The sequence below is a fragment of the Elephas maximus genome, chromosome 11 (assembly GCF_024166365.1).
Source record: "Elephas maximus indicus isolate mEleMax1 chromosome 11, mEleMax1 primary haplotype, whole genome shotgun sequence".
Lineage (NCBI taxonomy): Eukaryota > Metazoa > Chordata > Mammalia > Proboscidea > Elephantidae > Elephas > Elephas maximus.
The window spans coordinates 99,756,941-99,777,847 of NC_064829.1; the positions used below are offsets into that span (position 1 = coordinate 99,756,941).

Below are 20,907 nucleotides of genomic sequence, written 5' to 3' on the forward strand. Positions count from 1 at the left end.
ATGCTCATCTAAAGACTTCACCAAAAGAGTAAAAAGACCACCTACAGATTGGGAAAAAACTTTCAGCTATGACATCTCCAACCAGCCCCTGATCTCTAAAATCTATATGATTCTGTTAAAACTCAACCACAAAAAGACAAACAACCCAATTAAAAATTGGGCAAAGGATATGAACACACATTTCACTAAAGAAGATATTCGGGCAGCTAACAGATACATGAGAAAATGCTCTCGATCGTTAGCCATTAGAGAAATGCAAATTAAAACTACGATGAGATACCATCTCACTCCAACAAGGCTGGCATTAATCCAAAAAACACAAAATAATAAATGTTGGAGAGGCTGCGGAGAGATTGGAACTCTTATACACTGCTGGTGGGAATGTAAAATGGTACAACCACTTTGGAAATCTATCTGGCATTTTCTTAAAAAGTTAGAAATAGAACTACCATACAACCCAGAAATCCCACTCCCCAGAATATACCCTAGAGAAATAAGAGCCTTTACACGAACAGATATATGCACACCCATGTTTATTGCAGCACTGTTTACAGTAGCAAAAGATGGAAGCAACCAAGGTGTCCATCAATGGATGAATGGTTAAATAAATTATGGTATATTCACCCAATGGAATACTACGCATCGATAAAGAACAGTGACAAATCTGTGAAACATTTCATAACATGGAGGAACCTGGAATGCATTATGCTGAGTGAAATTAGTCAGAGGCAAAAGGACAAATATTGTATAAGACCACTATTATAAGATCTTGAGAAAAAGTATAAACTGAGAAGAACACATACTTTTGTGGTTACAAGGCAGGGAGGGAGGGAGAGTGGGAGAGGGTTATTTACTGATTAGTTAGTAGATAAGAACTACTTTAGGTGAAGGGAAGGACAACACTCAATACAGGGAAGGTCAGCTCAACTGGACTGGACCAAAAGCAAAGAAGTTTCCTGAATAAACTGAATGCTTCGAAGGTCAGCGGAGCAAGGGTGGGAGTTTGGGGACTATGGCTTCAGGGGACATCTAAGTCAACTGGGAAAATAAATTCTATTAAGAAAACATTCTGCATTCCACTTTGAAGTGTGCGTCTGGGGTCTTAAGTGCTCAAAAGTGGCCATCTAAGATGTATCAATTGGTCTCAACCCACCTGGATCAAAGGAGAATGAAGAACACCAAGGTCACAAGGTAATTATGAGCCCAAGAGACAGAAAGGGCCACATGAACTAGAGACTTACATCATCCTGAGACCAGAAGAACTAGATGGTGCCCAGCCACAGCCAATGACTGCCCTGACAGGGAGCACAACAGAGAACCCCTGAGGGAGCAGGAGAACAGTGGAATGCAGACCCCAAATTCTCATAAAAAGACCAGACTTAATGGTCTGACTGAGACTAGAAGAATCCCGGCGGTCATGGTCCCCAGACCTTCTGTTGGGCCAGGACAGGAACCATTCCCGAAGACAACTCATCAGACATGGATTGGACTGGACAGTGGGTTGGAGAGAGATGCTGATGAGGAGTGAGCTACTTGTATCAGGTGGACACTTGAGACTATGTTGGCATCTCCTGTCTAGAGGGGAGATGGGAGGGTAGAGGGGGTTAGAAACTGGCAAAAGGGTCACCAAAGGAAAGACTGGAAGGAGGGAGCGGTCTGACTTATTAGTGGGAGAGTGAGTGGGAGTATGCAGTAAGGTGTATATAAGTTTATATGTGAGAGACTGACTTGATTTGTAAACTTTCACTTAAAGCACAATAAAAATTATTCAAAAAAAAATTACAGCCAGGAAAACCCTATGGAGCAGTTCTACTCTGTAACGTATGGGGCTGCCTTTAATTGGAATCAACTCAATGGCAACAGGTTTTGCTTTGGAGCTAATCTGTTCATTTAACAAACATTTTATTACCTACTTGGGCTTGCAAACACAAGTATGAGACACTGTCTAGGCGTTTTGGATATAGCAGTGAACCATCAAAATTCCTGCTTAAATGCTAGTAAAGCTTATATTCTAGTACCTAAAATACATCGTGGGTAAAAGGCGGCCACCTCCTCGCTCCAGTCCCCAACTCACCCGACTCAATAACACAAGTTTTCAAGCAGACAGATCATTGATTTAGGTGTTGTTGTCATTCGGTGCTCCAACTCATAGTGACGCTACACAAACCTGAACTAATGTTGCCCTATCCTGCCCAGTTCTCATAGTAGTATGTTTGAGCCCCTTGTTGCAAGCACTGTGTTAATCCATCTCATTGAGGGTCTTCTTTTTTGCTTACCCTCTACTTTACCAAGCACAATGTCCTTCTGCAGGGATTGGACCCTCCTGATAACATGTCCAAAGTCAGCCACAGGGTACAAGACCCAATGAACATGGAGGTTCACACCCATTCCAGTCTCCCCTGTTTTTGAGCTTGAGGAGCTTGAGACTTCAGAGGTGTGAAGGCTTTAGGACCTACCCTCTTTCCATTTTCTAGACCCACCTCTCATGTCCCACACACAGATGGTTGGGTGTCCTCTTTTCCTTCTTTTGTCACAGAAACTTACCCAGGGGCAGCCTCCCGGTGTGCCCCAAGCTATCCAAAATCCTGGCATCTCTGAGCATTAAATGAAAACCCAACCCCTGGATCTTCAGGAATCCCAACAACCTCAGTACCAGTGGATAACTGGCTGGCCTCATCCCCTGTTGGGCTTCAGCTCCATTATGGAGCCATCCAGCACACGAGTTCCAAGAGACCCATTCAGTTACCACCTATGAGGCAAATTCATTTGATTTAGCACTGTGGTAAAAGTTAGAGATGGCTCTTACCAAGCAGATATAGACCTTTGATCAGCTCAGCAATATAACTTGATAGTTCCCCAAACTAGTTAGTCCACAAACCAGTCTTGGAACCGCTGATGCAGCCTCTTTATAAAATCATGTTTAGACTTAATGACAGGATTGCCATAGCCCAATAGCAAGCACATTTATATTCTTTCCATCTTTCATGAAGCTACCATTTCCTTGGCAAGTCTTCTCCAACCTGGCTAAAGGCCAGGCCCTGGAAAAGGCAAATCTCGTCAACTAGCATGGAAATTTGCCAGAGAAAAGAATAGGTAGGAAATCAGGACTAGACATTTGGCTCCTCTATTCTTGAATAATAGAGGCCTCATGAAAGAAACACTGAACACCTAAGACACGTACTAAAAAAAAAAAGGTATGCACACACTCTGAGCTTGGAGTTCCAGTAGACTGATTTATCAACCAACAGTGTGGCTCCTCTAGTCCCGTTCCAGGAAATGGACAGACTAGGAGAAGCAGATTTGGTAGTCATCACCAACAGTTTTGCAAGGTGGATGAGCAAAACACAATCACAATGATAAGCAGGGAGGATGGAGTCTAGGAGGGGGCTGCAGAGCCAGGCTCCAAGAACCCCCCCTAAAATAATGCTCCTAGCCCTGGGAATAAAATGGATTCTGGGTGTAGGGACATCAACAGTTGCAAGCTAATGTAAAGAACTGCCTGTTAGATAAGCTTTGAACAATGTGTGTCATCAAGTGAAATGAATGAAGTCATTGCCATCACACAAGTAGATCAGAGATTTCTTTTATTACCTTGCAGGATTTCCTGATTACGGGCATCTTTACCGGACCTTAGGATTAGGGATTTGGAGACCATACCAGATCCAAACCAGTTGACGGAGTTGAAGGGGATCCTATGGATGAGGCAGTATACAAAGTATATAAGGATGGGTAGGAAGACAATGACAGTGAAAATGATTAACGAGTTGAACGCCCATGATGGGAATTCTCGAGGCACTTCTTCTGACTGTGGAGAGATAAGAAAGAGGTTCAGAACATCGAAGTTCCCGAGAGGAGAGGAAGGAGAAGGGTAGGGGAATCAGGGCTGAGGATTAATGAGCCTTCAGGGAGTCAGAGAATGAGATGACCTGGTCATTAGGCCAAGAGTGATTGAAATATCTGGTCCCCACTCTCTAGGGGTTTTGGGGCCTGGGAAGGGAGGCTCACAGTGCTTGAGTCCCAGGCCAGGTAGATGAAGTCCTGCACGTATACGTAAATCGGAGTAACCGCAGACAAGACTAGCAGCACAAATGGACACAGACAGCACAACAGGAAACGATAGATGGGAGAGATGGGGTGGCCCATCAGGATCATCATCTCTGCAAGGAACCTGGGAGGAAGAGTCACAAGACTGTGGGAGGCCAGTCGGACCTTACCCAGCCTTCAGGAAATGGGCGGTCTGGCCTTAGAATTTTCAAACATTCTATTTCACATCCAAACCCCTGTCGCACCTCAAGCTTCATTTTCTCTCATCTTCTCTCTAGTCAGTCTGTCCTCCAACCCAACCCAAGAAGATTTTTTAAACATCCTTCTACTGCTCAGGAATAGTTCTTGTATACCCAGCACCCTCAGCATGAAGACCAAGTTCATTTTACTCATTCCATGAATGTGAGAATGTCTATGATGTGTCAGGGACTCTTCTGGGTGCTGGGTATATAACAGTGACAAAAACAAATGACATTCTGCCTTCAGAGAGCTCATCTCAGTTTTTTCAAGCCAAGGTATCCAGCCTCCTCCTTTAAGTACACTTTCTCAACCTCAATAAATATACAAGTACGATCCTTTGGCTGAGAATGCCCTCCTCCCATTCTCTCTCTTTTCTTGAATCTACTCGAGCATCCTCTCCTCTAAGATGCCTTCCCTGACGCTCCATTCTTCCTTATATATGCATCTGTGCCCTACACTGCCCCAGATACCTCTATTGATAGACTTACCACTCTGCACTGGAATTTTCTGCTTACATAGGTCTTCCTCTTTGGACTTTGTGCTCTTGGAGAGGAAGAACTAAATCTAATTCAGTCCTATCCCAGTACTGCAAGGTTTTCCTGACACAGAAAAAGTCTCACGAAATGTCTGTTTGAGTGAGTTAATAAATGAGTGAGTTGACTCCAAGAACCACTATCACCTGAAAATGCTGCCCCCTGAACCTTCCCCCCTTGATTATATCACTTGGATGTCTACACACCAGCCTGTTAAAAGACTGGGCCAGGGAGTTCCTTGTGTTTGATTTGGATTCTCCTATTCTTCCATTGTACAGTTTTCTCCTCTTAGCCCCAGTCTGTGATTATCCTGTTCCCTCTTCCCTGTCAGCTTTGCCTTCAAAATATATACAGAATCGTACCGCGTCCCTCTACCTACACCTCGGTCCCCCAAACCCAAGCCATGGTTTCCTCTCACTTGGAATATTACGATAGCTCTCAACTGTTCTCCCTGCATCACTCTAGATGCCTTGTAGTCTATTCTCCACATGGTAAACATAGGAGTCTTTTTTAAAAAAATAAATCTGGTAATCTCTCATCCCTACTCAAAACCCTCCAGTGCTTCCATTCTCATTCTGCATAAAAAGCTTACAAAGACCTACATGATCTGACCCCATTACCTCTCTGGCCTCATCTCCTAACATTCTTCTCCTCACTCACTCTATTTCAGCCTCTCTGACTTCCTTGTTCCTCAAAAACTCTAAGCATGATGCATGGGCCTTAATTTTTGTTGTCTGTGCTTGGAGCACTGTTTCTCAAAATCTTCTTATGGCTTCCTCCCTCATTTCATTCAAGAGTCCCCTCAAATGTCACCTTATCAGAGAGGTTTTCCCTACAATCCTATCTAAATTAGTACCTATACCTACTCCCACTCTTGATCATCTTACCTTACCCTTTGATTTCCTCCTGTTGCTTACGACCAACTGGCATTGTTTTTTTTTTTTTTTTTTCATTTAGCTATTGTCTTTCTCTACCACTAGAATGATAGCTCCATGAGGACAAGGATGCCTGTTTTATTTAATGTTGCAACCGCAGTAACTAAAACAGTCCCTGGCACATATTACACACTCAATGAATATGTTAAATGGATGAATGAACACAAAGGTTTCCCAAAAGACCCTGAAGTCAAGGGTCTATGACTATGTCACTCTAGTTGTATGAGAGTATAAACAACAAGAAAGGAGTCAACCTTCCCAGTAGATCCAAGCTTTGTTAAAACCTAGACCCAGGACATTACCTCTTGGCCCCATAGGACCAGGCTATAGCCACATTTTCCAAAGTGATGAGGAAGAGGATAGGAAAGTTTATCCAGTAGTCATTCAGCAGTCTGAAGAAGTAGAAGCCTGAAGGCTGAGCGAAGAAGAGGCTGCACAGGAACATGAGCACAGAGACATTCACTGGAGAAAACATTGGTTTTGCATCAAGGTCAGAGATCTGGCTGGGTCACAAGTACAAAGCAGAAATCAAGGACAAGGGCTGGGTAAGAATCTTATTGGAATCAGGGCTTTTGGGGAGAGTAGGATAAAAGGTCAAAATACCTATAAGCAATTTTGGATGTTTCCTGGAGAAAGAGAAGGTGTCCTGAAGTGGGGTAATGATACCCTGCATGATCCCTACCATGGCGGTCAGCCCCATGGACAGGTACATCAGCAAGAAGAGGATGGACCAGTAGGCAGACCCAGGAATGAATGACATGGCTTCAATGAAGGCCAGGTATGCAAAGCTTGTACCCTTCTTAACCTGCAAAGGGAGAAAGTGCAGAAGAATACAGAAAAAGATACATTCTATCTTTCCTAGAAAACTCCCTGAAATCCCCAGGTCACTGAGTAAATCAGAACTCCAAGAAACCCACTGACACCGACAACCATTATACCTAAGCATTATCCATGAAAGGGCATTCTGTAAACTATAGTTCTTTGCACTGCCAAGACTGCAGGTTACTGTGGCGCTTCTAGAATGTTTCCTGGTGCTAAGAAAAGCTGAAATTTCTGTGTGTAGAACACTCCAAGAAACTCTAGCCCCACCCCTCAACTACCATTACTGACCTTCGAAATCTGATCCTGTATTTTGCATTCAGACACTTTGCTGAGGACCATCTTCTTAATAGAATGAGGAAGGTTTTCAAGCCAAGTAGTGAACACGGAGGCTGGGTTATCAGAAATATTTGCAGGAGGCTGAGCCTCAGGAGGCAGTTCCCCCAAGGATATCAGGTTCCTGAGTATTTCAACATTCCTGGGGATAAGAGGTTGAATCACATCAAATCATTTGGCCCCTTAAGAGACTGACTCCTTTTCCCTTGGGTTTCCAGTCGAGAAAGGATATCACTAGCCTAGCGTTACTGATCTGGGTAAGATAGAAGCTGCAATGAAACCTAGAAGGTACCCACCTTCAGGGCCATGAATTTGTTTGTGTGAATCTGAAGCATTTATGACCATGGAGGACCTCCAGAGAAGTATTTTCTATAGTCTTCTTGGGGACTCTGGGATCCCTGCTTTAGTAATGTGGTCTTTTATTCACCATCTACCTTCTCCCTCCCTCCCTTCTTAGACTAGTGGATAAAGGTCAGCCTTGTAAGCTTCACATTATAGTGCACCAGGTAACATCATATACTTTGACTACAATGCACTTAGTGCTCCCATGGAGTTGCGCTATGCTACAGAAACTGCTTCCTGTACTTTTTTATCTGAGGCCTGCTGACCTCTCCAGCCTCATCTCCCCATGATCTCTTCACATTCCATGCTCTGGTCAGACTTAACTGCTTATAGTTTCAGGGCCTGCCATATTCTCTCACCACCACCCCCACCACCATTCTTCACCTGGCTACAAATACACATTCTTAAAAATTCAGAACATCGTGCTATAATAATTGCAATAGGAAGCTTGCCAAGATTTATGGATGAGAACAAAATGCAAATTCCAGAAAAATAAGAAGAATCTGATCACATCTTAGAATGTAAGATATTATATCCTCATTTGGCAATAGACAAGTTAAATATTTTGAACAAGCTTCACACTGGAAATAATTAAAAGTCTGGAAAATATATTTTAGTCTTCCCAAAGGAATAAAACTGCTGACAAGATAATAACAAACTATCAGGAAAAAATCAAAGTACACCCAAGAAAGTGGGTAAAGGAAACTTTCGAAGCCATTTTGCCTGAAAGATACATGGTTGAATACAGCAAACTGTACCTGCAGTTTCCAATTTCATAACCTTTCAGATGTAAAAGGAGAGCATGGGGACCAGATATAAAACACCAGAGCCTGGCCGATGTAAGGATCCAAATAGAAGGCCCCTAACCCTTTAACTCTAGAACGTTAAAGGACTAAACCTTCAGTATAAAAATAAACCAGAAATTTGCACACAATCCATTTACGTAGAATTGAAAGGAAAAAGAGATACAACGACACTTATAGTTGGAGACTTCAACACTCTTTTCTGTAATGGATAGGAAAAGTAGATAGGAAACAACTAAGTATATAGGCTTGAACAACCAAATCTAACTGACATTTATAGGACGCTGCATCCAACAATAGCAGAAGACATGTTATTTTAAAGTGCACAAGAAATATTCTCCAAGATAAACCATAGTGCACCATAAAAACAAGTGTCAAGAAAGTAAATGGATTGCAATCATACAGAGTATGTACTATGACCACAATAGAATTGAATTTTAAATCATTAACAATAACAATACAAAAAGGATGGCAGAAACCAAAAAAATTGAAAATACGAAAACATCTTTAAAAACCAAGGATCAAAGAAGAAATCACAAGGTGTATGTGGGTTTTTGTGTGAGAGACTGACTTGATTTGTAAACTTTCACTTAAAGCACAATAAAAATTATAAAAAAAATAAAAAGAAGAAATCACAAGGAAAATTACATATTATTTTGAATTGAAAGAAAACGAAATACTATATATAGTGCTGAGAAAATTGATATCCACATGCAAAAGGATGAGTTGGATTCTTGTCTTACACCATTTACATAAGTTAACTCAAAATGGATCAAAGACTTACATTTATAAAACTCTTAGAAGAAAGCTTAGTGAAAAATCTTCATGGCTTTGAATTTGACAATGGTTTCTTAAATATGACACAAAAGCACAGGCAACAAAAGAAAAAAAACAGATAAATTGGACTTCATTAAAATTAAAAACTTTTGTGCATCAAAGGACATTTGTCAAGAAAGTGAAAAGATAAACCACAGCATGGAAAAAATATTTGCAAATCATATATCTGATAAGGGTTTAATGTCTAGAATATATAAAGTACTCCAACAACTCAATGACAAAAAGATAAACAACTAATTTAAAAATGGGCAAAAGACAAGCTACCAACTAGAAGAATATCTTGGAAAACCATATATCTGCCAAGAATCTAATAACAAAAATATATAAAGAACTTTGACAACTAACAACAAAAAGACACATAACCCAATCATAAAATAGTCAAAGGACTTGAATAGACCTTTCACCAAAGAGGACATTAAAATGGATACCAAACACATGAAAATACGTGCAACATCATTAGCCATCAGAGATGCAAATCAAAACCACAATGAGATACCATTTCACTTCCACTAAAATGTCTAAGTGGGGGGAAAAAAAAAAAACCTAGAAAATAACAAATATTGGTGAGGAAATAGAGAGATTAGAACCCTTTATCCATTGCTTGTGCAGATGCAAAATGGTATAGCTGTTGTGGAAAACAATGTGGCAGTTTCTCAAAAAATTAAAAATAGAACTACCACATGACCCAGCAACTCCACTCCTAGGTATATACCCAAAAGACTTGAAAGTGGAGTTTCAAAAAGAGATGTGTACACCAACATTCACTGAAGCACTATTCACAACAGCCAAAAAGTGGAGACAATCTAAATGCCCATCAACAGATTGTTGGATGGATGGATGTGCATACATACAATGGAATAGTACTTAGCCAGTAAGAAAAATGAAGTCTTGATACATGCTACAGTATGGATGGACCTTGAAAACATTATGCCAAGCAAAATAAGCCAATCACAAAAGGACAAATATTATATGACATCGCTTACTTAAAAAGGTAAGAAAAGGCAAACATACAGACCAAAGTTTATTAGCAGTTACCAGGGGCAGGCCCATTGCCCACTGCTGTTGAGTCAATTCTGACTCATAGCAACCCTATAGGACAGAGCAGAACCGCCCCATAGGGTTTCCAAGGAGCAGCTGGTGGATTCGAGCTGCCAACATTTCAGTTAGCAGTGAACGTTTAATCACTGTACCGGCAGGGGTGGGAGAGAGGGGAAAATGGGGGTTAACAGTGATGGAAAAATTGAATTAAAGGTAGGGCTGCCAGCCGATTATTGTAACTGCTATAAATAGGTTGTACACCTGTAAAAAGATAAACTGGCAAAAAATGACCAAAAAAAAAGAGTATCTGCTGAGACTGCTTATGTACAACCAAAAACCTCACGGGATTTGTTTTCTTGGTTTGGAGGTTTAGGGTCATGGTTACATGGGACATCCCAGTTAACTGGACCAATTACATGTTTAGTGTTTCTGTTCTACATCCCATTTCTTTGCGTAGTGCCTGGGGTCTTAAAAGCTTGCAAGTGGCCATCCAAGTCACAACAATTGGTCTCTATTCGCCTGGAGCAACAGAGTAAGAAGCAGCATCGGGAACAGAACAAGAATATTGGATGTGTGGCTAATTGCCTCCATGAACAACTGCCACCAATGCCATGAGACTAGAACTCGATGGTGCCCAGTTACCCTTCCTGAACATTTTGATCAGAGATGCCACAGAAGAGTCCTGATCCAAAGGGGGGAAATGAAGAATAGAATTTCAAATTCTCATGGACTCCAGACTTCCTAGGGCCATAAAGTTTGGATGAACCCCTGAAACTGCTGCCCTGAGATAATCTTGAAATCTTAAACCAAAATACCCACTGAAGTCTTCTTAAAACCAAACAATAGTTTAGCTAAGCTAGTAAAAAAGTCTGCTTTGAGCATTAAGCTTTTTAAGAACTATTTATATGGGATCAAATTGACAATAGCAACTCTAAAGATTAGATAGAAAACTTAGGGGGCAATGAGTTTATGTTAATGGGGGAGGAACAACTCAGAAATGGAGGGTGAGAATGGCTGCACAACTTGAAGAATGTAATCAATGTCACTAAATGGTACATGTAGAAACTGTTCAATTGGTGTATGTCTTGCTGTGGATAGTCTCAACAACAACAACAACAAAATAAATAAAATTTAAAAAGAAAAAAATGGGCAAAGAACTCGGATAGGTATTTTTCCAGAGAAGATACACAAGTGGCCAACAAATACATGGGAAGATACTCAACATCATTATTCATTAGGAAAATATAAATCAATATCACAATGAGACACCATTTCACATCTACTAGAATGGCAATAATAACAGAAAATAACAAGTGTTGGTCAAGATGTAAAGATATTGCAACCCTTAAAAAAGATACCCTTATGTACCGTTAATCAGAGTGTAAAATGGTGCAGCCACTATGGAAGACAGTTTGGCATTTCCCAAAAAATTAAGTATATACTGTGCTCACCTATACGAGATCAAATGGTCAACAACTTCTTTAAAACAAAATGAGACTTTAGGGGGGCAGGGAAACTAGACTGATGGAAATGGAACAACCAGAACGAAAGTAATGAGAATGTTCACACATTGTGAAGAATGTAACCAATGTCAATGAGCAACTTGTGTAGAACTGGAATGTAAACTGCTGTGTAAACCTTCACCCAAAACACAATAAAATGTTATTTAAAAAGAGTTAAGCACAGAATCACCAAATGACCCAGGAATTCCACTCATAAGTGCATACTCAAAAGACTTGAAAGCGGAGAATCAGATACTTGTACAGGAATGTTCATACATCAGCCAAAAGGTGATAACAAACTAAGTGTCCATCAAGAGATGAATGGATAAACCAAATGTAGTGTGTGTGTGTATATATATCATGGAATATTATTCAGCCATAAAAGGAATGAAGTTCTGATACATACTACAATATGGATGAACCTAGAAAACATTATGCTAAGTGAAATAAGCCAGGCACAAAAGGAGAAATATCATATGATTCCACTTACGTGAAATGTCTAGAACAGGCAAATTCACAAACACAGAAAGAAGATTAGGGGTCGCAAGTGGTGGAAGGAGGCGGGGAGGAGGAGTCACTGCTTAATAGGGACAAAATTTGCTTGGGGTGATGAAACATTTTGAATAGAGCGATGATGATTACACAACAATGCGAATAAAATTAATGTCCCTGAATTGTACACTTGTTGTTGCTGTTGTTAGGTGCCATCAAGTCGGTTCAGGCTCGTAGCAACCCTATGTACAACAGAACAAACACTGCCTGGTCTTATGCCATCCCCATAATCGTTGTTATGCTTGAGGCCATTGTTGCAGCCACTGTGTCAATCCATCTCGTTGAGGATCTTCCTCTTTTTACTAAGCATGATGTCCTTCTCCAGGAACTGATCCCTTCTGATAACATGTCCAAAGTATGTGAGACGTAGTCTCACTATTTTTGCTTCTAAGGAGCATTCTGCTTGTACTTCTTCCAAGACAGATCTGTTCATTCTTTTGGCAGTTCATGGTATATTCAATATTCTGTGCCAGCACAATTCAAAGGCATCAATTCTTCTTGGGTCTTTCTTATTCGTTGTCCAGCTTTCACGTGCATATGAGGCGACTGAAAACACCATGGTTTGGGTCAGGCACACATTAAGTCTTCAAGGTGACTTCAAGGAAGGTCTTTGCTTTTCAACACTTTAAAGAGGTCTTTTGCAGCAGATTTGCCCAATACAATACGTTGTTTGATTTCTTGACTGCTGCTTCCATGGCAGTCATTGTGAATCCAAGTAAAATGAAATCCCTGACAACTTCAATCTTTTGTCTATTTATCATGATGTTGCTTACTGTACACTTAAAATGGTTAAAATAGCAAATTCTATGTTATACATATTTTACTACAATAAAAAAGGCCTTACACATATGAAAAGATTTTCAACTTCACTCATAAGAAGAGAAATAAAAATTAGAACTACATTAAGATACTCTGACCCATTTACCAAAAGACAAAAATTGAAAAGCTTGACAGTCCATTTGCTGGCCAGCCTATGAAGCAGCAGGCACTCTAGGACATTTCTCGTGGGAATGCAACTTGATACAACCTTACGGAGGGGCTTGGATAGAGCTAACAAAACTACTTATGCATACGCACTTATCTTCTAACCCAGCAATCCTGGGTGCAGTACAGCGGGCTTCTCTTTATATATGGCCTTTCTGAACTTGGTCTTGCTAGCCCATGAGCCAGAGAAAGCTGACCTCCTTCAGGCAGGTGGCTTGCTGGTGGAGTGGGGTGCCTCCACCACTTGTCAGCATTGCTAAAGAGCTGTAACCCTTTCCCAGATAGGTCAGAGGCCCAGAGAAAAGCCTGTCAGCTGGCACGACCAAGAGAGGGGCCACCTGCCTGTGGGCATGGCTGAGAAGCTGAAAGATGTCTTGGTTGGAAGCTGTCCTGATTGACAAATTGTATTCTGTCTCTTGAGCTGTATACTGTTAATTCCAAGTTGATCCTGATCCCAAGTTGTAGCTTGTTACTTCCCTAATAAACCACATGTGAGTTCTATGTGGTGATTACAATGAATTATCGAACCCATCAGACACGTAGAGAGTGCCATTGGAAGGATGGCTAGTATCTTAGGCTGAGCTGGATTCTCTAGTGGAGCAAAACCAGTGAAGCATATATATACAAATATATAGAGACTTATCTAAAGGAAATGGCTCACACAGTTTTGGAGGCTGGCACGTCCCAAACCCATGGATCAGGCGTCAGGCTGGAGGCTTCTCTAACTCATGTGGTTGCACGGGCTGATGAACCCAAAATCAGGAGGTCAGGCAGCAGACTGCTGGCTCACATTCCAAGAACTGGAGGTCAGAGGATGATGAGTTAAATGCAGAATCCAGAGAGAGCTTTGCCAGAACATTCATATATTTTGGATGCAGGCCATATTCCCAAGAAAACTGACTGGATTCCAACTGACTGGCCTTTCAGCTGATTGGCTGCTCACATCAGATCACAAAATGGAAGAGGACTACATAGTATCCGCCAAAACGCTGAGTTTCATGGCCAAGCCAAATTGACACATAACCTTAACCATCACAACTGGTCTCAGAAATGGTGAAAAGGTTGAAGAGTGGAGGTGCGTCTGACCTCCATTTCGTCAGAATCTGTTTTGTGCTGATCTTGACTCTCATCCCTTCTTGTGGACTTAGGTGACTTCTGATGCTAGATCATGCTGGGTTTTTATCCTAAAAATACACCTCCAACAATACAAAAAATACATAACTGCAAGATTATTCAATGTAATATTGTTTATAATTGTAAGATGCTAGAAATACCCTAATTTCTATACATATGAGACTGGTTAAATAAACTAATGTATTAGTACCATATATACTCCACATAGTGGAATATTATACAGCTATAAAAATGTAGAAATCTCTAAGAACTAATAGTTATTGACTTCCAGGGTATCTTGTAAATTAAAAAAAGTTAAAAACCCCAAAGAGTATACATATATGTACTGGGCTACCTTATGTGTGAGAAAGAAGGGTAAATGAGAAAATATACATTGTTCTGCTTATTTCTGCAAACACAGGGAGGATAAATCAAAAAACAATGAGATTTGTTACAGGGAATGGGTGGGAATTGGGTTGAAGTGATGGTACAAGAAGTGACTTTTCTCTGAGTTTCCTTTTATAAAGTTTGTGTTTTGAAACCATCTGAATGTTTTACAAACTCAAAATAGAATAATATAACGTCAGGAGAGGAACTTAAAATGTCATACAAGAAAAACATACCTTGCTCATGGATAGGAAGACTTAACATTGTAAAAATGTCTATTCTACCAAAAGTCATCTATAGATACAATGGAATTCCAATCCAAATTCCAATGAAATTTTTTAATGAGATGGAGAAACAAATCACCAAATTCATATGGAAGGGAAAGAGGGTCCGGATAAGTGAAGCATTACTGAAAAAGAAGAACAAAGTGGGAAGCCTCAATCTACCTGTTTTAGAACCTATTATTAACACCACAGTAGTCAAAACAGTTTGACACTGGTACAACAACAGACACATAGACCAATGGAACAGAATTGAGAATCCAGACATAAATCTATCCACATATGAGCAGCTGATATTTGACAAAGGCCCAAAGTCAGTTAAATGGGGAAAAGACAGTCTCTTTAACAAATGGTGCTGGCATAACTGGATATCCATCTGCAAAAAAATGAAACAAAACCCATACCTTACACCATGCACAAAAACTAACTCAAAATGGATCAAAGACCTAAATATAAAATCTAAAACAATAAAGATTATGGAAGAAAAAATAGGGACAACGCTACTGTTTATGCCCTAATACATGGCATAAACAGTATATGAAACATTACTAACAATGCAGAAGAAAAACTAGATAACTGGGAAACCCAAAAAACTGGGAGCTCCTAAAATTCAAACACCTATGCTCATCCAAAGACTTCACCAAAAGAGTAGAAAGATTACATATAGACTGGGAAAAGCTTTTTAGCTATGACATTGCCGATCAGCGTCTGATCTCTAAAATCTACATGCACTGCAAAACCTCAACTCAAAAATGGGCAAAAGGCATGAACAGACACTTCACTGAAGAAGACATTCAGGTAGCTAACAGATACATGAGGAAATGCTCACAATCATTAGCCATTAGAGAAATGCAAATCAAAACTACAATGAGATTCCATCTCACTCCAACAAGGCTGGCATTAATCCAAAAAACACAAAATAATAAATGTTGGAGAGGTTGTGGAGAGACTGGAACACTTAAACACTGCTGGTGGGAATATAAAATGGTACAACCACTTTGGAAATCAATTTGGCCCTTCCTTGAAAAGCTAGAAATAGAACTACCACACAATCCAGCAATCCCACTCCTTAGAATATATCCTAGAGAAATTAGGAGCCTTTATACGAACAGATACATGCACACCCATGTTCATTGCAGCACTGTTTACAATAGCAAAAAGATGGAAGCAACCAAGGTGCCCATCAAAAGATGAATGGATAAATTATGGTATATTCACATAATGGAATACTGCACATCGATACAGAACAATGATGAATCCGTGAAACATTTCATAACATGGAGGAATCTGGAGGGCATTATGCTGAGCGCAATTAGTCAGTTGCAAAAGGTCAAATATTATATAAGACCACTATTATAAGAACTCAAGAAATAGTTTAAACAGAGAAGAAAATATTCTTTGATGGTTATGAGAGCGGGGAGGGAGGGAGGGAAAGAGGGAGAGGGGTTTTCACTAATTAGATAATAGACAAGAACTATTTTAGGTGAAGGGCAAGACAACACACGATACAGGAGAGGTCAGCACAACTGGACGAAACCAAAAGCAAAGAGGTTACCTGAATAAACTGAATGCTTCGAAGGCCAGCGTAGGAGGGGCGGGGGTGTGGGGATCATGGTTTCAGGGAACATCCAAGTCAATTGGCATAATAAAATCTATTAAGAAAACATTCTGCATCCCACTTTGGAGAGTGGTGTCTGGGGTCTTAAAGCAAGCGGCCATCTAAGATGCATCAATTGGTCTCAATCCACTGGGAGCAAAGGCGAATGAAGAACACCAAAGACACAAGGTAAGTATGAGCCTAAGAGATAGAAAGGACAACATAAACCAGAGATTACATTAGCCCGAGACCAGAAGAACTAGATGGTGCCTGGGTACAACCAATGACTAACCTGACAGGGAACACAACAGAGAGCCCCTGAGGGAGCAGGAGAGCACTGGGATGCAGACCCCAAATTCTCATAAAAAGACCAGACTTAATGGTCTGACTGAGACTAGAAGGACCCCAAAGGTCATGGTCCTCAGACCTTCTGTTAGCCCAAGACAGGAGCCATTCCCAAAGACAACTCTTCAAACAGGGATTGGACTGGACTATGGGATAGAAAATGATACTGGTGAAGAGTGAGCTTCTTGGATCAAGTAGACACTTGAGACTATGTAGGCATCTCCTATCTGGAGGGGAGATGAGAGGGCAGAGGGGGTCAGAAGCTGGCCAAATGGACACAAAAAGAGAGAGTGAGGGGAAGGAGCGTGCTGTCTCATTAGGGGGAGAGCAATTAGGAGTATACAGCAAGGTGTAGATAAATTTTTATATGAGAGGCTGACTTGATTTGTAAACTTTCACTTAAAGCACAATAAAAATTTTAAAAAGTAAATAAATAAAATATCAAACATCTTAGAAGAATTAAAAAAAAGAAATCAAATGACATATTGCATTGGGCAAACCTGCTACAAAAGACCTCTTTAAAGTGTTAAAAAGCAAAAATGCCACTTTGAGGACTAAAGTATGCCTGAGCCAAGCCATGGTATTTTCAACTGCCTCAGATGCATGTGAAAGCTGGACAACGAATAAGAAAGACAGAAGACGAATTAATGCCTTTGAATTGCGGTGTTGGTGAAGAATACTGAACGTACCATGGACTGCCAGAAGAAGGAACAGTCTGTCTTGGAAGAAGTATAGCCAGAGCACTCCTTGGAAGCGAGGATGATGAGACTTCATCTCACATACTTCAGACATGTTATCGGGAGGGATCAGTCCCTGGAGAAGGACATCATGCCTGTTAAAATAGAGGGTCAGCAAAAAAGAGGAAGACCCTCAACAAGACGGACTGACAAGGCGGCTACAACAATGGGTTCAAGCCTAACAACAATTGCAGATGGCGCAGGACTGGGCAGTTTTTCATTCCATTGTACATAGGGCTGCTATGAGTTGGAACTGATTCGATGGCACCTAACAACAACTGGCAAATGACTCATATCCAGAACATGTAAAGAACTCTAGGGAAAAAGAAAGTCCAGTAGAACAATGGGCAAAAACTTGACCACACAATTCACTAAAGAAGAAACCAAACTGCCAATAAATATATAAAAACATATGTAATCTTATTGAAACTTATTAAAAAACCAGAGACATGCAGATTAAAACCATAATGAGATATTGCTATATTCCCACCAAACTGGTAAAACTAAAAATCTGACAATCCAAGCGTTTGCAAGAAGTAGGGCAACGGAAACTTTCACACATACATTTCATGCATACATACATTACAAATACTGTGGAAAGAAATTGGGCATTATCTAGGGAAGGTGAAGATATGTGTGATAGATTTAAAAACATGGCCACAATATTTTGCAGTTTTTCCTACCAAAAGGCAAAGTCTATTTTCTCACCCCTTGAATCTGGGGACTTTCCTGGTGGCACAGTTTGTACTCATTTATTAACCTAAATGTTGGTGATTTGAACCCACCTGCCGCTCCATGGAAGAAAGGCCTGGTGATCTGTTTTGTGAAGATTACAGCCAAAAAACCCTATGGAGCAGTTCTACTCTATAACACACTGGGTCACCATGAGTCAGAATTGACTCGAGAGCAACAACTTTGGTTTGATTTCGGTTTTAATCTAGGGTGGCTTTCTGACTTCCTTGGACCAAAGAAATGGATCAACAGTGACAATTGGCACAACAGCCCTAATCTAGGTATGTACCCTAGAAAAGTGTGCATATATGTTGTGAGCGACAGACCGGGAAAGCACCAGCAGTTTACTGGCCTCACAGAGTAGTCCACCTCGGCTAGGATGTACTCAACCTTCTTGGACAAGAGGGGACGGGTGAGAAGGTCCTCATCAGGAACATGTATAAAAATTTTTAGAGCGGCATTGCTTACACTAACCAAAAACTGGAAAGGCTCTTAATGTCCATCAGTAGTGAATGGATAAATCTGTTGTGGCTAATTCATATACTGGAACATAAACAGCACTAAAAAAGCACAAACTAAAGGGACACAATAATGTGGATGAATCTTACAAACATATGTTGAATGAAAGAAGTAAAACACAAAAGGATACAAAGAAAATTTACATAAATAACCAAATTAAGTTATATAAATGCCATACTAAACTATAAAACCAAAACTAGTTGCTATCAAGTTGACTCCAACTCATAGAAAGCACATGTGTATCAGAGTAGAACTGTGCACCACAGAGTTTTCAAAGGTTCATTTTTCAAAATTAGATCACCAGGCCTTTCTTCCTTCTAAACTATATTGCTTCATATGAATGGACAAATTATATTGCTTAGACATGCATACACAGATGATGAACATATAAAGAAAAATAAAAGTCAGGGTAGTGTTTCCGTCGAGGAGAGAGAGAAAAAGTCATGATTAGAAAGGGATACATGGAACCTCCTAGGGTATATTCTAGTTCTTAACCTAAGTGTGTTTATTTTATAGTACTTTACACTTGTGAGGTGTGGAACCTCTTTGCAGTAAACAATTTGGCCTGTGAGTCCTGGTTCCTGAGAGCAGAACAACACATGAGGCCAATGTGTACGGTCGACCCCACTAAGAGGAATAAATAATCAGTGGGCCCAACACTACTGAGCCTCAGGAAGCCACATGGCGAGGACAGTAAAGGCCTTGGAAGACAGAGGTACACTGGAGCTTCCGGTTTGAGGGTAAGCATGTACCCTGACGACATGGAACCTCTGTACTGAAGACCCCTTGCAGATGTCGTCCTTCCTGTTTGCATTCTTTTCCTGTTTATATGAAAGCTGTTACTACAGGTGGGTCTTTCTGTGAGTTCTCTGTGACTGTTGCAATGAATTAAACCCAGTAGAGAAAGTACCTGTGGTGGGGGGTGACCGGTGTCAGAAATAATGGAGAAGTTGGGAAGTTGGGATATATTTGATCTCCACCTCATATGAATCAGATGATTCTTATATTCAGTTATTTATTCAACACTGCACATTCTGTTCAGTGCATTTCTCCATATATATATAATGCTAGGAAAATACCATTACACACATGACAAACGTTTTAAAATTTTATCATATCAAATATTGTACAGAAAGTGGAAAAAAACGCAATTCTCACTCATTATTGGCAAATTAGAAAGGTAATGGACTAAAACCACTTTGAAGATCAAACATTAAAGGGTAAAACTGAAGATTAAATTAAAGGGTAGATACTCTATCCAGCAATTCCATTCCTGAGTATACACCCTAGATATCTATAGCACATATATATCAGAAGACATGTATATGTCCAGGCTGCATCTGGAAAAAACTGGTGGTTATTGTGGTGATATCAATTCTGGGAACAAATTCAGCTTAGGTTTGCCTTCTCTAGGAAGTCTTCAATGACTAGCCCAGGCAGAATTAATCACTCTGTCCTCTGTCCTACCCCTTCATTCCTGCTACAGTTATCAAAAACTTATGACTGTCTGATATCGTGTCTAATTCCTTTCTCCTCCTCCTTTCCTAAGCTGAAAATTCAGTGAAGGCAAGAACTGTGGTCTGTTTCATCTGTCCAAGTCTCTGTGGTACATAGACGGTATTTTTTAAATGTGTGATGAATGCTTTTGAAATTAATGCCTGAAGAATACAAATTAGGAATGGACACATGATAAATGCCCTAGTAATGAAGGTCTTATTGGGGTACAAGTATGCTAGATTGACAGAAGCATTGAAATTTAGGGGTCAACATTTAAGAATGGGGCATTCAGGTAGTCAAGGGCCTCGGAAGGTTCTCTATACTATCTATCTAGAACTAGGATAACCTTGAATATTGTCTACCTTTTCCACATCTCTGTGGTGATTCTCTGAAGTGGATACATAGTAATATATGAATTTCAAGATTACTATGGTTAAAAAAAGGGCCCTGAGAAGGATAAAACATAACAGGGGATTCTACTTGCCCAATTTTAGCTACATGGGGGAATACAGGCTTGCAAGTGCACCTGAAGTTCAGATGTGTGAATGTGGGTCTTTCCAGCACCCTTATGGCTAGGGTTTCTGGGTCTTATAGTTGCCTGAAGCTGGGATCCTCAACGAAGGGGCTGGCCTTACTTCTCGCTGCAGCGATGTGCGATGACGGTGGCCCAGAAGCCCATGACAGCGAAGATGACTGGTGTAGCAATCAGCGAGGTACCCAGGTTGACAAGAGCC

General features: G+C 40.5%; 1 protein-coding gene across 1 annotated transcript; it reads right to left on the bottom strand.

The window, feature by feature from the left end:
• Positions 1–828: 828 nt before the first annotated feature.
• On the bottom strand, positions 829–20,802 carry LOC126085930 (orphan sodium- and chloride-dependent neurotransmitter transporter NTT5-like). The gene is made up of 5 exons (XM_049901800.1): positions 20,700–20,802; positions 6,863–7,049; positions 6,356–6,557; positions 6,055–6,214; positions 829–3,692 (listed from the first exon to the last, which is right to left on the bottom strand). The coding sequence occupies exons 2-5, from the start codon at positions 6,911–6,913 to the stop codon at positions 3,572–3,574; spliced, it is 534 nt and encodes a 177-aa protein (XP_049757757.1). The 5' UTR covers positions 6,914–7,049; positions 20,700–20,802; the 3' UTR covers positions 829–3,571.
• Positions 20,803–20,907: the final 105 nt, after the last annotated feature.

What these genes read in the sequence shown, in the direction of transcription:
- LOC126085930 (XM_049901800.1), bottom strand. Translation starts at nt 6,913, where the DNA reads ATGGTCCTCAGCAAAGTGTCTGAATGCAAAATACAGGATCAGATTTCG. An exon ending in TACAGGATCAGATTTCGAAG is followed by an intron (nt 6,558 to 6,862) that starts GTCAGTAATGGT and finishes CTCCCTTTGCAG; the next exon opens with GTTAAGAAGGGTACAAGCTT. An exon ending in TGGTCCTATGGGGCCAAGAG is followed by an intron (nt 3,693 to 6,054) that starts GTAATGTCCTGG and finishes CCTCATCCATAG; the next exon opens with GATCCCCTTCAACTCCGTCA.